General features: G+C 46.9%; 1 protein-coding gene across 9 annotated transcripts in view; it reads left to right on the top strand.

Annotated features, from left to right (window-relative positions):
• Positions 1–6153: 6153 nt before the first annotated feature.
• Atxn2 (ataxin 2) overlaps positions 6154–17774 on the top strand; it is a 97418-nt gene continuing 85797 nt past the window's right edge. For 5 of the 9 annotated variants that reach the window (XM_076922720.1, XM_076922718.1, XM_076922721.1 and 2 more), the window contains exon 1: positions 6553–6890. In XM_076922720.1, coding sequence (XP_076778835.1) covers positions 6700–6890 — 191 coding nt within the window. In that variant the 5' untranslated portion in view covers positions 6553–6699. Of the gene's footprint in view, positions 6173–6403; positions 6891–7519; positions 7594–17774 lie in introns of those variants that run through there. The other 4 variants (XM_076922717.1, XM_076922723.1, XM_076922727.1 and 1 more) reach the window with 3 other exon arrangements.

A 17774-nucleotide genomic window follows, 5' to 3' on the forward strand; every position in this document is an offset into this window, starting at 1 on the left:
CCTTTCTGTTTGTTTTCAGAGGTCTCACTATATTCTCCCTAGCTATGTCTGCCTTCCAAGTGCTGGAATTAAAGGCGTGGGCTACCATGCCTGGCTAACTCTGAAGCCCTGATCCTTCTGCCTCTACCTCCCAAGTACTAGAATTTTAAGTGTGTACTGTGTTGTCGGTTAAAACAAACAATCATATTTATATAATTTTAAACTATGTATATTTATATTTCTATATATACACACACGGAGAGAGACAGAGAGAAGAGAGACAAAGAGAGAGCAAGAGAGCGAGAGCGAGAGCGAGAGCGAGAGAGAGAGAGAGAGAGAGAGAGAGAGAGAGAGAGTGTTGGTTATTTCTTTCTACCATGTGGGTTGTCCCAGGATCTAGCTCAGATCTTTGGGTTCAGGAGCCAGTTTCTTTGCCTGATGAACCATCTTGCTGGCTTGATCATATCTATTTTTATAGGTTAAATATTAAGAATACTTTTCTTCAGCTAGGACTACATAGAGAAGCCCTATCTCAAAATATAAAACAACTTAGGTTTGTTTGGCTTTTTATTTATTTATTTATTTATTTATTTTGTTTAAGATATTTATTTATTTATTTATTTATTTATTTATTTATTGTTTTTTCCGAGACAGGGTTTCTCTGTGTAGCTCTGGTTGTCCTGGAACTCACTCTGTAGACCAGGCTGGCCTCGAACTCAGAAACCCACCTGCCTCTGCCTCCCAAGTGCTGGGATTAAAGGCGTGCGCCATCACTGCCCGGCAAGATGTTTATGTATACACATGTGCCTGCATGAATTTATCTGAAGTGTGTGCATATAGGTGTCCACTGAGGTCAGAGGGCACTGGAACCCCTGGAACTGGTGTCATAGGTAGTCGTGAGGTCCCTCATGTGGGTGCTGGGAATTGAACCTTGTCCACTGCTGAGCCATCTCAGCAGCCCCAGCAATGCATTTCAGTAGCAGAAGTCTCTTAGAATATTCTTCTTCAATGTCTTTTCTTATTTATTTATTTATTTATGTATGAGAGAAGGGGTCTGGCTGTTCTTGAACTCAGAGATCCACCTGACTCTTTGATTCCAGTGTTGGAATTAAAGCTGGTCTTTTCATTATCCATTCTTTAAAAGAATACTTATTCCAGCTGTGGTGGCACATGCCTTTAGTCCCAATACTCAGGAGGCAGAAGAAGTAGAATCCCTCTGAATTCAAAGCCAGCTGATTATTGAGACTCTTAAAAAAAAATAAAAAGCACTTTAACAAATTGTGTGTGTATGTGTGTGTGTAGGAATGGGGTCTGTGCATATGAATATAATGCCGCTGGAAGTCAGAAGAGAGCACTGAACTGGGTGGTGGTAGAACTTGTCTTCAATCCCAGCATTTGGGAGGCAGAGGCAGGCAGATTTCTGAGTTCAAGGCCAGCCTGGTCTACAGAGTCAGTTGCAGGACAGCCAGGGCTATACAGAGAAACCCTGTCTCAAGAAAAAGAAGAAAGAAGAAGAAGGAAGAGGAAGAAGAGGAGGAGGAGGAAGCACAGGGCAAGAGGGCACTGGATCTCTCCTGTAGGAGGAATTAGTTTGTAAGCTGCCCTACGTGGTTGCTCAGTCCTCTGTAAAATTAGTACATGCTTTTAACCACTGAGCCATCCCTCCTCCCATCTTCATTTTTTTTTTGTTTGTTTGTTTGTTTTGGTTTTTGGTTTTTGGAGACAGGGTTTCTCTGTATAGCCTTGGCTGACCTGGAACTCACTCTGTAGACCAGGCTGGCCTCGAACTCAGAAATCTGCCTGCCTCTGCCTCCCAAGTGCTGGGATTAAAGGTGTGCGCCACCACCGCCCAGCCTCCCATCTTCATTTTTATGATGGTGTGTGTGTGTGTGTGTGTGTGTGTGTGTGTGTGTGTGTGTGTGTGTGTTGAGGCCTGGTCTCACATAGCTCATGCTGACTCAACCAACTAACAGAAGAATATCACAAATCCCTCCCTGTTCCTTCTGCCTCCACCTTCCACAGGCTGGGATTCCATTAACTAAGAGTCCTGAGAGACAAGACGGTCCAGCATGTGAAGGTGACTGCTCCCAAGCCTGAGGACCCAGGCTCCCTTCCCAGGCCACACACACAGCAGCAGGAGGAAACTGACTCCTGAAAGTTGTTCTCTCACTTCCCCATGAATCCTGGTCTGCATCCACTTTCACACACACAGGTCTAAGTAAGAAGCTGCTAATAATATAGAATGGTATTAGCTCAGTCTCAGATTTGCCTGCAAAGAATCCCAAAGGCACATGGGGCTTGCAGGAAGCACACTTAGCACATGTGGGTCATGTAGACGAGCGCCCCATTGCTGAGCAACGGATTATAATGTAGGGACCATGACATGTCATTGAGGATGCTTGAGGGTGAGAACTCAGAGCCACTGACTGGTCCACTCACACCACCATCGGATTATTTCATGTGTGAAAATGACCCTGGACTGGCAACATCAGCAACACAACACACGGTTAAGAGTTCAGCTGCAGTCCAGTCCTAGAGAGATGGCTCAGCTGGGAAACTGAGCAAACATGACCTGACTTGGAGTTTGATCCCTAGGCCAACTGAAAATGTTGGATGTGCCAGGTGTGCTGGCTCACTTTTAATCCCAGCACTCAGAGACAGTCAGATCTCTGTGAATTCCAGGCCAGCTAGGACTGGACTACAAGGTAGAGATGGATTCAGGAACTCTGGCCTCTTTAAACACATAAACACACACACACACACACAGACACGCACTAACACTTCCAGAACTTTTTTGTTTTTTGAGACAGGGTTTCTCTGTGTAGCCCTGGCTGCCCTGGCACTCACTCTGTAGACCAGGCTGGTCTCGAACTCAGAGATCTGCCTGCCTCTGTCTCCCAAGTGCTGGGATTAAAGGCGTGCGCCACCATTGCCCAGCTCCAGCACTTACACACACACACACACACACACACACACACACACACACACACACACACACACACACACACACAGAGGCATATACATGCACAGTGAAGTTCAACTTGGTGATCCAAGTTCCAGGTCTCTAGTGGTGCCAAATAAGATGTAGGCAAAGGCTTCAGACATATGGAGGCTTGACTAAGGTATGACTTATTACCAAGTTTATTCACATGGTAGCCATCAGGTCCCTGCTGACTGTTAGTTGAGACCTCAGATCCTTGCCAAGTATCAGCAAAAGTCAATTTAGAATTTTACAGCTAGATTTTTTTATTTTACATATATGTATTTTGTGTGTGTGTGTGTTACATGTGTGTGGGTGTGCACCTGTAGCAAGCCAGCAGACAGTTATAGTGGGAGTCTATTCTCTCCTAACAAATGGGTCCTGGGGCTTGAATTCAGATCCTCGGGCCTTTTCTTATTATATGTAGCTATTAACATCAGACATTATTGTCCAAATTCTTTCTCCTTCACAGTGTGCTTGGCACTTGGCCTTAGTTGTTCTGTTTATTCAAGTTTTTTCTTAGTCTTTTTTCCTGATTTCCTTTCTGTTATTTAAAAGCCTATCTTGGTGTTAGAGAGATCATTCAACACTCAATGGTTAGAGTACTGCTTGTCCTTCTAGAGGACCCAGGTTCCATTCCGAGCATCCATATGGTGGTTCACAACCATCAACTCCAGTTCCAGGGATTTGATACCCTCTCATGGTCTTTGCAGACACCAGGCACATACATGTTAACACTGACATCTATACACATAGAGGTAAACTGACTGGTTAAAAACAAAATAACATTAATGGGGCTAAAGAGATGGCTCAGTGGATAATTGCATTGTCTGCTCTTCTAGAAGACAACGGTTCAATTCCCAGCACCCACATGGCAGCTCACATCTGTCTGTAACTCAAATTTCCAGTGGATCTGACACCCTCCCACAGACCTATGTGCAGGCCAAACACCAATGCACATAAAGTAAAAATAAATTATAAAAAAAAACCCCTTTAACATAAAATTACTGGTATTAGTATATATTTTACTAACTCATTTTCAATTTAGGAATCAAGTACTTTTTTTTTTTTTTTTTTAAGATTTATTTATGTATTCCAGTGCAGTCACTGTCTTCAGACACACCAGAAGAGGGCGTCAGATCCCATTACAGATGGTTGTGAGCCACCATGTGGTTGCTGGGAATCGAACTCAGGACCTCTGTAAGAACAGTCAATGCTCTTAACCACTGAGCCATCTCTCCAGCCCAAGTACTGTTTTAAAACCTAGATTTGTTACTTATTTTGGTTTCTTTGGGAAACAATGTTTCACATAGCTGGTAAAAATGTGCCATGTAGCAGTAGCCAAGGCTGACCTTGAACTGTTTTCCCTCTGACCTCTACCTCCCAAATGTTGGGATTCAAGGCTTTGCATTCATGTCAGGCTTCTTCAGGTTAACTTTCTTAAAGGACCAGTACATTTAAGAAGACTAAGTTTCCCTCTCTCCATGTTCTTGGGAAGTAATAATAACAATGAGCCTTTTTAAAAGTGTTCACCAAATACGACAATTTTTATTTGGGTTATGTAGGTTAATTTAATTTTAACTGGACTACTAGTGACTCTTAAATGTGCTCTAAGTCTTTCTTTTTAATTACTCATGGGTGGACCAGGGTGTAGAGCAGGAAAGCCAACACTACGTCCTAGGCTCCCTTTCTAAAACTGACACCCCAGATCCATCTTTCTTTTCTTTTTTTTTTAAAGTCATATTTATGGCTGGTCAAGTTGGAGCGGGCCTTTGATCCCAGCAGGTAGGTGGAATTATGTGAGATCCAGAACAGCCAGGGCTGTTACACAGAGAAACCCTGTCTGGAAAAAAGCAAACAAGAACAAGAACAAACCCCCCACCACCAAAGTCATACTTTTTGCTTATGTACGTGTGGGCACACAACTGGCACAAGCCAAGTGTGGAGGTCTGGGGACAATTCTAAGGAGTCAAGGTTTTCTCTTCCACATGTCAGAGTTAGGTGGCCAGCTTGGGCCTTCACCTTCTCAGCCATCTGCTAGCTACTTTTTAAAAATCTATGTAGATCAAGCAAGTCAAAACTCAGAGATCTAGTTGTCTGTCCAGTGCTGGGATTAAAGGCATGTGCCATAACCAGGGGTCACTAGTCATTTAATTGCCTTTCTCCAGACTGGGTCTCTTGTAGCTTAGCCTGGCCTACGATTCCCTTGTAGGTGAAGATGACCTTGACCAGCTAATCCTGCCTCCATTTCCCACGTGTTCATATGACAGGCATGAACACCATGCCTGCCTTTAATTCACGGGAATGGTTTTAGTAGATTGAGGGGGATTTTGCTGTCCTCCGGCCCATCATCTCCTTAAGCAATTTCACTTAAAAAAGAAAAAGAAAAAAAAAAAAAGAAAAGAAAAAAGAAAAAAGAAAAAAAAAAAACCCCTAAACTCATTGCAAAAAACGCTTCCAAGTTAATTACAACACCCAAAAAGAACCCCCAAAACCAAAAAAATGCAAACAACAACAACAAAAAACCGGACTAGTGTTTGGTGGCCTTCCTGAGTTAAAGTAAAACTTTTAAAAGGGTCAAGGTCTAAAGTTGACATTCTTGCGAGGTCTGTTTAGTCTCCACTGAGGGAGACCCCATTATCCATGGCCAGACCCCATCACTCTGCTCTACCAGTCACGTCCATGTCCCTTCAGAGTCGCCTGAAGGAGGAATAAGAAGTTCGAGTGAGGGGGGAAAAAGGGTTCAAATGAAGGTCAGATACCCAACAGTTCGCTGGGGTGAATAAAGTGGGGCAAAGTGAAGCAGCTGGCGGTGGCTTCAGTGGTGGCAAGCTTCCCACGCTGGCAGGGAAACCAAGCACGCAGTGGCACCTGGGGGCCTACTGTGTGCCAAGCCCGAATGCAGGTCTCCGCCCCGAAGGCGCCCGCGGGCCATCCTCTAGGTTGCATCTGCTGGGGGAAGCCAAGGTCCTCGAAGGGGGCTGAGGACACCCGAGCAGCTCGCGGTGCCGGTCCGCGAAGCAGAGCCAGCGGCCGAAGACCAGCATTCCCTCCCCGAAGGGCAGACCCGCCTCAGCGAGGGCGGATCCCCCACGGCCCTAGCCCGACCCCGGAGAGCGAACGCGGCCCAGCGCGGCGCCCGCTCCTCACGTGTCCCCGATCGGCCCCCGAGCCCTCTCACGTTCGACTTCCGCCTGACCCTTCCGACTTCCGGTAAAGAGTTCCCCATGCTCTGTTTCGCATCTCCGCGCCCTCCAGGCCGCGTCGCCCCGTACGCGTCCGCGAGCCCGGCTCCCATGCGTCCGTCGAGCGCCGCCGCTCAGCGGCCCGCGGCAGGCCCCGAGCCGCGCCGCCTGTCGGGCTGGGCCGCGCGGCGCTCGCTCCCGCGGACGGCGCGGCGCGGCGGGCGGGGCGGCGCGGTAGCATATCCCTCCGCCGGCCCTCCCCCGCGCGGCCCCGGCGCCCCTCCCCGCGGGCCGCGCTCGCCGCCCTGCGCCTCAGACTGTTTTGGTAGCAACGGCAACGGCGCGTCCCGGCCCGGCTCCCGGCGGCTGTTCGGTGTCTGCGGGCCTCCCCGCCCCTTCGTCGTCGTCCTGCTGCCTCTGGCACCCGCGACCGCGCCAGCCCGCGCCTGCCCGCTCGGCGTCCGCGCGTCCCCGCCGCGCTCCGGCGTCTCCTCAGCGCGCCCGGCTCCCGGCTGTCCCCGCCCGGCGTGCGAGCCGGTGTATGGGCCGCTCACCATGTCGCTGAAGCCGCAGCCGCAGCCGCCCGCGCCCGCCAGTGGCCGCAAGCCCGGCGGCGGCCTGCTCTCGTCGCCCGGCGCCGCGCCGGCCTCGGCCGCGTCGACCTCGTCTTCCGTGGTGCCGGCCCCGGCCGCGCCGGTGGCGTCTTCCTCGGCGGCCGCGGGCGGCGGGCGTCCCGGCCTGGGCAGGTGGGTGTCGGCTCCCCAGCCCCCTCCGCGCCCGCCGGGCCGATCCCGCGCTGCTCGTCCCCTCCCCCGCCTCGCCCCGTGACCGGCCGGCGTCGCGATGGGCCGGGGGCCCGCGGAGGGGCGGGAGGCGCCGGCAGATTCTTTGGGCTTCTCAGGCCGTGTCCAGCCTCCCGCACCATCGCGTCCCCTCCCCCCAGACGGCCAAGATGGACGGCCCGGGCGGCCCCCTGCCCCTGGTTTGTGTGCAAGGGGCGATTGCTATCCCCGCCCCACCCCCTTGCTGCGTCCCCTGCCCGCGATGGAAGGGCGGCTGAGCCAGGGTGCGGGTCGCGGGGGGACCCTCTCCTGAAATGAGCTTCTTTGCGGGGTGGGGAGTCGGGAGGGAGGAGGGGAGATTGCGGCCCAGCCGCCCCAGGTAGGGTCAGCCGGGTGTCCTGCATGTCCCCCGCCCCGCAGACCCTGGGAAGGTGGGCGACAGAGGCGAGGTGGGTGGCCAGCGGCCTTGCGCACCCATCCCCCTTTAGATCTGGGGCGGCGGGGTTCCCGCAGCGGGCCGTCCTCCCCCAGCTGGGGAAGGGGTGGGAGTGCCCGGCTCCCTCCAGGCCCGCCTCCCTCCTTCCCCGCAAGGTCCCCTGCGCGCGGGTGGTGGCCGATCCGCATTGCTGTTTCTCGTCCGCGGAGCAGAAGGCGCCTTTGAATAGAGGTGGGCGAGGGCCGGACTCGCGAGGTGGGTTGGCGGCGGGCACCGGACACGCAGCGCATTTTCCCTCGCAACCTCCGTCCCAGTTCCTGAAATTTTTAGGGGTGAGGAACCGCAGCAGAGGAGTTGGTGCGGGCCCCGAAGGCAGCAACGCGAGTGTTGGCTTGCGCCCTCGTCCCCCTCTCCCCTTTCCTGGGCCTGATTTCCTTGGTAGGAGCTGGAGGCTGCGTGCTGTCCTGTGTGACTGGGCTTGACTCTGGAGGGTGTGTACGCGCGGGGGTGGGGAGGGGTGGGGGTGCTTGTCAGTTCGTATTTCACGAACTAAGAAAATGCTTAGTGTTAAAACGGAGAGGCAAATGCCAATAGACTCCATTCCATTGTGGCCGGTGTCCTTAACTTGGGAAACGCCGCCGCCAGAGCTTACCAAGGGCATGCGAGTCCATTTCCCCTGTGCCCCTGTGTTACAGGCACTACTGTGCCTCCCTCTGGCCTAGGCCTGGCTGGCAGGGCCTTGAGCAGCCTCCTCCTTAAATAGACATCCAGGACGTGGTAGATGGGCAAGGGGGTTTTTCTTGTGCGGAGTTTTCTTCTTAGCCGCATTGTCCGGCTGTCCATTTCCAGAGAGTGTTCTACAGCAGAAGTTAACCCGTAGGGTGAATCAGAGCCGGGTTTAAAGGAGTTCTTCTGGGAACAGTATGTTTTTTACTTTATTCCCCCACACTCCCAATTTTCCCTAGCATGAGACATTTCAAACCCTGCTTAGCCCGCCTCGTTCAAATTAAACCTTCATTTTATTTCCCCAGCTCTGTAAAGTTAAGGTTTTGTAACATGAGGTTTTTTTTTTTTTTTTTTTTTTTTTCCTTGACTTTTAGTGCAAAAGCGAAAAAAATATTTAAAGGTAACTTTAAGGATGCATCCTGTTTTTCTTTGCTTTTTCATGTTTTCTCTTTAATTGTCAGAAAGTGACATATATGTCACTTTGGTTTAAATACGAATTAAAACTGAAGTTTCTAAGCTTCACTAGCTCTCTTTAGGCGTCAGCATTAGATTGTAGCTGAATTGACAACACGGGAAGATGAGCAGATAGCAGTACCACCAGGCCCTTTCTGTTCTTGAGACTGCAAAAGTGAAAGGCCTTTGGCGTCTTCCTCGCTCTAAGTTCTTTTACTTGGAGCATAGGTTTCTTTTTTAACAGTTTTTCACAGTGCTCATGTTCAGAATGTGTAATTTTGTTCTGTACAGAGCCTTGGTTAATGTCGTTCTCCTATTATTCTCCTGTGGGTTGGTTGTAAATCTATTATGACTTTTAAGTTTTGCTTAGGTTTGTTTGTGTGTGTCCTTTAAGGCTGGCAGCATGGCTGAGGAAAGGAGCTGTAGCATTGGGGGTTGGTGGGGTGGTTCAGTGGGTAAAGGTGCATGCTGCCAGGCCTATCAATCAGGAGTCCCACACCACCACCACCACAGCAGGAAGCAACTGACTACTGCTGCAAGTTGTCCTCTGACCTCCACACACCTGCCAGAGCATGTTCCCTTCCTCCACATCAAATACACTTAAAAAAGAAAAAGTAGCCTTGATGTTGTCATGTTTGAGATAGCAAAATGTTCTTCACAGCCTAGAAGTTCACTGCTGCCTTAAGTGCTGTTTGATTTCTGGACCCTTCCCCCAACCTGGAACTCTAACCCAGGGCCTTGCTTTTGCCAGACAAGGATTGTGCTACTCAGCCAGCCTGGATCTGACTTGATATTTGTGTGAACAGAATTTTGTGACTTTGAGAACAATTTTTTCTAGTCAACACTTAGAGTCTACTTTCTTAGAAAAGAACTGTGTGTGATCACTTTTTAAAAATCTTACCACAGTTGCACCCAAATCCACTTCTTACTCTTAACATTGACCTTTTGTGAGGTTGTGCTCATGTGTGATCAGCCTTCCCCTTTAATCTGGTGATTTTTTTTTTAAAAAACAGTAACTTACATATTAAGCTAGGTTTCTCCCTAATCGTTGGAAGTTTGTCTTCATAGTTCAGTTTTCGTAGAGGCGGTACGCTGAGCTTATTCACACTAGAAGCTTTTGCTTCATCTTAATCTTTCCCTAGAGAAAGTGCCCAGGCATGGTTTCACTAGGTCAAGGACTCTAAGGCTTTATGGCTCTCACAAGCTGTGCCATGTCATTTCTCAGCAGACTCAGTGGGGTCTGGAGCCAAGAAGGCAGCTCTTCGGGAGATGGGCTCTGTGTACTTGTTAGATGCTCTTGGGGAAAGTTGCATTCAACATCAGGGTCACTCACAGTCATGTGCTTTCATGTATGTTTCCTGGTCATTTCTGTTTTTAAAGACGTATTTATTTCTATATGTGTAAGTGCTTTGCCTGTTTGTATGGTAAGTACTGCATGCATGCCCAGTGTCCACAGAAACCAGAAGAGGGCCCTGTATTCCCTAGTACTGGAGTTCCAGACAGCTGTGAACACCATGTGGGTGCTGGAATCTCTGGGTCCTCTGCAAGAGTAGCCATTGTTCTTCACTCCTGAGCCATTTATCCTGTCCCTCTTGATGTTTTCCTTTTGAATTTTTCAAAGATTGTTTTTTATGTGTATGAGTATTTTGTGTGCATGTTTGTAAGTGCCTACATGCTTGCCTGATGCCCACGGAGACCAGAAATGGGCCCTGGATCATTTCTGGGATGGTTAGGGATAGTTGTGAGGCCACCATATAGGTGCTAGGTTCCTCTGCAAGAGCAACAGATGCCAGGCTTGGTGCCACATGCCTTTCCTCCCAGTACTGAGATGGGGCAAGTGGATCTTTGGAGCTTGAGGCCAGCCTGGTCTCTATAGGGAGTAGACTGAGGACACATGCTCTTAACCACTTCAGCCCTTGTGTTTGAGTTTTACCTGAGCTTCACTGAGACTGTGTGTGAATATGTTTTGGAGCCCGTAGTGTACACTACCAGTGCAGATCCATTGCTGGAGGAAATTCTAAAACTTCAGGCTGTTCAATTGTTAATCCTCTTTCACTTGTGTTATTAGCTGTTAGTTTATGATCACTTATGAAAAAAAAAGTTAGCTCATGATGAAATATGGTGGTAGGATTAGCTGAAAGAGATGAGGCAGAAGGATCATGAGTTACAGGCTAGCCTGGGCTACACATTTACTGTTTGGATGTGTTGTACACCTTTGATACTAACGTTGGGGAGGCAAAGACAGGCAGCCTGCTGTATAGAGCAGCCAAGGCTACACAGAGAAACCCTGTCTTGAAAAAAAAAATTCAATGTTTATGCATACCTCCTGTCTGTCTGGCGCCTGAGGAGGTCAGATGCCCTAGCACTGTAGTTATGGGTGGTCAAGGGCCACCATGTGGGTGCTGGGAACTGAACACAGGTCCTGCAAGAGCAGCCACCTGTCCACAACCATGTCATCATTTTCTGAGTTCAGAACTTCTGATTGATTTTGAACAACGGGAAATGACGTTGAACTTTGGTCTGCCCGCCTAGCCCCTCCCGACTGCTGGGACTGTAGGTGTGCACCAACTGTAGCTGCGCTCAGCTCCTGTTTAGTCACTGTGCTGGGAATCATCACGGGTTAGTTCATATCCCTCCCTTTCCTCTCTATTGGGTTTAGTGGTGCAAGGGGCAGCATCTACTTTGTAGACCAGGCTGCCCACAGTTTTGTTTGCTTTCTTTGTTTTGAGACAAAACTCTCACTGTTTGTAGCCTTGGGCTTAAAGGCATGTGCTACGCCTGGCTTATAGGCTTAGACATCTTTTTGAATTTACTTGTGAAAATGTATGTGTATGAGCTTATGTGGTTGTGTATCACATGTGTGCAGGAGCCTGAGGAAACCAGGCAAGGGCACTGAATTGGAGCTAGAGGCAGTTGTGAGCTGCCATGTGGGCACTGTGAACTGAACCTGAGTCTTCTGGGAGATCGGTACGAACTCTTAACTAAGGAGTCAACTCTCAGACAGGACTTGTAGCTTGTGTTTTTGTATTCTTTTTCAGACAGGGTCTTTTACACAGTTTTGACAGTCCTGGAAGTCACTATGTAGTCCAGGCTGGTCTCTTAACTCTAAGAGAACCTGTCTCTGAGTGTTGGAATAGAGACATGTGCCTCCATTGCCCAGCTTGTCTGGAACTCCTTGACTCCGTCATGTGCATCTTCATGCCTCTGCCTCAGGCTCCCACACCGACTTTTTTTTTTTTTTTTTTTTTTTTTTTTAATGTAGCTCAGACCAGCCTTGTTTCAGCCTCATAAGCACATTTGGGATTTTAGGTGTGTATACTACGATCCCCTACACTTCTTACTTTAAACACTTTTTTTTTTTCTTCTTTAAAATTATATTTGCAGGGCTTGGAGAGATGGTTTAGTGGTTAAGAGCACTGGCCACTCTTCCAGTGGACCGGGGTTCAGTTCCCAGCACCTACATGACAGCTTGCAAATGTCTGTAACTCCTGTTCCGGGGGAATCTGACTCCTTCACACATGCAGGCAAGGCACCACTATACATAAAATAAAAAATAAATTACATTTGGAGAGAGTGAGAGTGTGTGTGTATATGTAGGTGTGTGTAGGTGAATCTCACAGTTGTGTGATTGAAGATCCCAGGACAACGTGGAGGAGCTGGTTCTTTATTCACCCTGTGGGCCAGCGAGATGGAATTCAGGTTGCCTGCCAGCCTGGGAGCAAATGCCTTTCTCATTAAGCCATCTTTCCAGTTCTCTAACTCTTAAGAACTTTCTCTGATTTTTCAGCTTTGTTTTTCAGTTTTTTTTTTTTTTTTTTTTTTTTTTTTAATGGCTTCATTCTCTTAAGGCATTGTGTCTTGAAAATTGTTCATTGTACTTTTGTTTAAATGCCAGAGACGTCTCCATAAGTTCATATCACCTCAAGTGCTTACAACACTGCACAGCATACATTGTTGAGTATCTACCTGTAAGGCAATGTTAAGTTCTATTGATGCACTTAAGGCTAAAACAAAGGTATTTGCTCTCCTGGAGTTCACGGTCCTCTTTTGAGCCTTGTAGCTAGCTGTGTGTGTGGCCCAGACTGTCCTGTCAGCCCTGTCTTGCTGGGAAATGCAGGTGTGGGCCACCACACCTATTTTGCCTTGACTGAGAGGCAGGTAGTACTAACACACCTGTGGACAGCAGTTGATGGCGCTGGGATTAGAGGAGGCAGATTAAGGCCATAGAGAGTTTGAGGAGGGGATGGATGCAAGTTTAAGTGGATTAGAGGAGCCTCCTTGAAGAGGTAACAGTGGAGGGTCAGATCCTTCAGCCTTAAATCTGAGTTAGTTGCAATTCATAAGGTTAAAACTGGCTCATTTTGTCATCTTTGAAGGGGTATTGATAGTCATTTGATTATGCCATTCTGAAGTTAGCAAAAATGAATTTTTCGGTCATTAGAGATGAACTACTAAAGTCTGCTAATAAAAAAGAAAGACATGGTTTTGCTGTTCTTTTGGACTTATATATTTTACCAGATTTATCCAAATATGTGGAAATTATCTGTGTTTGAAAGAAAAAATCCTGGGGCTGCTTTGAGTTCTGCATGCTGAGGTCTGGTATAGAGACATTTATGAGATTTGGCATGGTATTCCTGCTTTGTCTAAATGTGAACTTGTGTTTTTTTGTTTCTCTAATTAAACAGTTGCAGTTTTACACAGGGGATGGGAACTCACCATCGTGATTAATAGCCACATGATACAGATTTAAAGAACATCTCATTCTTTTTGTTCTAAACAGCTTTGTCTGTATTGGAACTTCATTCTAGTATAGTGCTGTGTGCATGCGCACACACTCTTTAGAGACTTTTTCCTTGAATTATAATGTTCTATTTTGGCTAGGTAGAAATTGCTTTTAGTATTATGTAGTGTTGAGCGGGTATAAGTCTATTTTTATAGTTATTTGAAGTGATGGTGACAGCTTCAGTGGAGATGTAAATGGAATTTATTAGCAGGCTAACCTGCTGCTGGAGTTTTTGAATTGGAAATGCATGGGGGAGGGATGTAGCTTAGTGGTAGAGGGTTTGCCTAGTATTCAAGAGGCTCTAGATTGAATCTCAGGTTCTGGCAAGAAAGAAAAACAAACAGCAACATTGATTTTAAGTTGCCTTTAAAAAAATTAGAAATACATGGGTGAGTGAGTTTGAGGACAGCATGGTGTACATAGTGAATTCCCAGCCAGCTAGGGCTGCAAAACTAGACCCTGTCTCAGAAAGGTGGGGTGGGGTGAGTGAAGGGGTAGTGATAAAGTGCTTGGGGTGTTTGGGATGCGTGCTGGCATCACCACTGTAAGGGTGCAGTGCCTGTTCAGGAGTAGGACCCTGGACGGCAAGCCCAGTGCTGCTCACTTGCTGCTGCTGACTTAGTTGTCAGGCACAAAGAGCATGCTTTCAGGAACTGCCTAGTGATGGCTAGGAAGCTTGGAGTTGGTGGTGGTGGAGTCTAGAACTATAAGGACACTTTGGAATCCATACCTTAAAACTAGTGTCACATATGATGGAAATGTGATTTATTTATTTAGGGATATGGCCTTCCTTTTCCTAGGCTTGTCTTGAATCAGAGTTCTACTTTAGTTTCCTGACTGTTGGGATTATAGCAGGAACCATCACACCCAAATGCTCTTAAAGTGGGAAGAGAGCCTCATATTTTTGAATAGAGTGTGCTGCACTTCTTGATGAAGTATGTGTATTGAAACACACATTGAGTTCTATAGGTGCTTGTGCCACAAGCTGCCTTCCTCTTTAAAACAATTGAGATCCTGTAATTTGTATATATGCCATGTCTGTCCAATGTTTGGAAAAATAGACATGTGACATATGGTATATAATAGGGATATATTTGGAACATAGTCTGTGATAGAAATAAACACTGTCCTGTAGTGCAGAACAGACTGATTGATGAGATAAGTAAGCTGAGTAGTCACTTAGACATAGATGGGATTGTTTTTGCCTTATAATTGGAAGTTTTAGGTTACTTCCAGAAAAGCAAAATATTGACAAACATGTTGGTACATGCTTTTAATTCTTGAATTTGAGAGACAGGCAAGCAGTCTCTTTATTTTGAGGCTAATCAGAGTTCTAGGCCAGCCCAAACTACATAATGAGAATCTCAATGAATAAGTAAAATTTCACTGGGAAGCAAAGTCAAATACTGAAAGTTTTTCTTTTCCTTCATTAAAATAACCACCATTACAGGTTCATTTATGATACAAACAGAGCTTTGGTACAAAGATTTTTTTTTTCCCCCAAGATAAGGTTCCCTGTATAGTCTTGGCTACACTGGAACTCATACAGATGTGCGTGCCTCTGCATCCCACCTGGCAGGATTTTTACTTAAAAGTATTTTTAGAGCCCAGCAGTGGTGGCGCACGGCTTTAATCCCAGCACTTGGGAGGCAGAGGCAGGCAGATCTCTTGATCTGCCTCCCTGTTCTACAGAGTGAGTTCCAGGACAGCCAGGGCTATACAGAGAAACCCTGTTTTGAAAAACAAAAAAACAAAAAAATTTCTTTAGATTATTTTATGCTTATGAGTGTTTTTACCTCCTTGTATATATGTGCACCATGTGCATGGTTGTTGCCTTTGGAGGTCAGAAGAAGCTATTAAGTACTCTGAGAATGGAGTTACATAGCTACCATGTGGATGCTGGGAACTGAATTGTGTGTCTTCACAATTCAGCAAGTGCTTGTTACCACTGAGTCATCTCACCAGTCTCTTATTTAATTTTTTAGGGATGTTATAGCTTTGTGTTTCTGGGAGAAATGTGCATGAATGCAGTTTTCCTGGGGCCCAGAAGATGGTGTCAGGTCCCCTGGCTGCGTGAGTTGATCAGCTTGGGTGCTGGCACTTAGGTCCTTCGAAAGAGCACTGGGTGCTCCTAACTGCTGAGCCATCTCCAGCCTCATAGATTAGATTTTGAGTTCAGTAGTTTGTATTTTAAAGAATTTTTTCTTCTTCTTCTTCTTCTTTTTTTTTTTTTTTTTTTGGTTTTTTTTTTGTTTGTTTGTTTGTTTTGTTTTGTTTTGTTTTTTCGAGACAGGGTTTCTCTGTGTAGCTCTGGCTGTCCTGGAACTCACTCTGTAGACCAGGCTGGCCTCAAACTCAGAAATCTGCCTGCCTTTTGTCTCCCAAGCCTCTGGGATTAAAGGTGTGCGCCACCACCACCGGGCTGAAATTTTTTTTTTTTCTCTTGAGATGATAGAATTTTAGAGTTTGAAAAAAGAGAAAAAAAATCTTTCAAAATAGAAAGAACTAAACCTTTCAGCTTTGGAAGCTTAGGTGACGTGCCAAAAGCAACCTTTATTGATTTTTTTTATTCCATCCCCCCTTCTCTAAATTCAGAGAGCTAGGCCAGGCAGTGGTGGCGCATGCCTTTAATCCCAGAGGCTTGGGAGGCAGAGGCAGGCGGATTTCTGAGTTCGAGGCCAGCCTGGTCTACAGAGTGAGTTCCAGGACAGCCAGGGCTACACAGAGAATCCCTGTCTCAAACAACAACAACAACAACAACAAATTCAGAGAGATAAACAAGATGGTGGGTGGGCTATGCGTGCACCTCACTAACACAGTGCTTGCCTTGCTCGTGTTAGGCTCTGGGTTAGACCCATACCCAGCACCACAGAAAATAAAACAAAAGGGAAACACAGGATTTGAGTTTGACTCACTTAAGTAAGTTCCTTAATTGTTTTTAGTTTGTATAATTCTGTATAAATGTATAGTGAGGTCTACTTAAATGTTTGCTTTTTTAAGGGACAGGATCTCCCACATCCTAGGCTGGCCTTAAATGTGGTCTGTAGCTAAGGGAAAGGGTTTTATTCCGTGCTTGACATTGAAGCCAAGGCCAGTATGTCCCAGGCAAGCACTGCATGCCTTAGTTTCCTGCATAGTTTAATTTAAAACAAACAAACCCCAAAACTTCCTTAGCTGTTAGGTTGCCAGTGAGTCAAAAGGTAGAACTTTCCGAGGCAACTGTCACTGAGAGCAGTGAGAAGCAGTGTGAGATTGCAGGGTTGTAGTCAGTCAGGAGACCTTAGAAAGCACACCTGCGTTTGGGGAGTTTGACTGAGTTGATGACCCTGGGCCTTAGGCCCCAGGGCGTTCCTGCCTTATAGCATAGTGTAGTTAACATGCTCACAGTGGTGATTCATAAGCTTAAATTATTTTTAATAGCTTTAATAGCAGGTCATAACTGATTAGATTATGAAATCACTTTAAAGTGTTTTTGGTTGAGGTGGGAGTATTTCTCACTGTGTAGCTCTGGTTAGGTTGCAGTGTGTTATGTAGACCAGGCTGGTCTCTGACAGATGTGCCTGCCTCTGCCTTCCTAGTTCTGGAATTAAAGGTATGCGCCAGAATGTCTGGCCCTACATTTTTCTCTTTTCATAACCCACTGAGTCCAGTTAGTGCTGTCTGTTGAGATGTGGCTGGATACCGGCCTGCTCTCGTATAGGTCTTGTGCAAGTGATTGTAGCTGCAGTGACCTCGTGAGTGCAAGGACCAAGTTGTGTTCGGAAGACAGCATTTAAAACACTCCTCCCCATCCCCTGCTCCTTAACTTCTTTCTGCCCCTTATTTCATGATGTTGCTTGAAGCCTGAGGCTAGGTGTGTTGATCTAGGTGCCCTACTTAGGCCAAGCACTCAGCAATCACTTATTCGCAGCTTCTGACCAGGTATGAGTCTGCAGGCCAAGCACTCAGCAATCACTTAATCGCAGCTTCTGACCAGGTATGAGTCTGGCACTGCAGAAAGAACATTTTCCTGCCAAAGTTGAGAGTAGCTCTAATCCTTGAGCATAAGCTGCAGTATTTAGAAGGCTGTTGGACTACAAGTCACTTGGCAGAACAACACAGTTAGATTCTTCTGTATGGCTCTGCCCTCCTGAGCCAGTGGCTTTGATCAGGTTTACATTGTCACAGTGAGTAGTTCTCTGGTGCAGTAGTTGAAGCTAGAGATTTGATTTACCTCCTCTTAACTCAGTTAGGCTGCTTGAGGGCTCAGCTTTGTTGTTTGATTGTATCTCTTGGTCCAGAGAAGGTGATTGGCTGCTTGTGTGAGGACTCAGTTTCTGTGTCTAGTAAAAAGTGTTTCTTATGCTTTAGTAAGAAGCACAAGTAGGGTGGGGGCGTAGGTCTGTGGTGGAGTATATGCCCTGTTTTTGAGTCAGGGTCTCTAACTGTGGTTGCTTCAGACTCCCGGTAA

The sequence above is a fragment of the Arvicanthis niloticus genome, chromosome 24 (assembly GCF_011762505.2).
Source record: "Arvicanthis niloticus isolate mArvNil1 chromosome 24, mArvNil1.pat.X, whole genome shotgun sequence".
NCBI lineage: Eukaryota > Metazoa > Chordata > Mammalia > Rodentia > Muridae > Arvicanthis > Arvicanthis niloticus.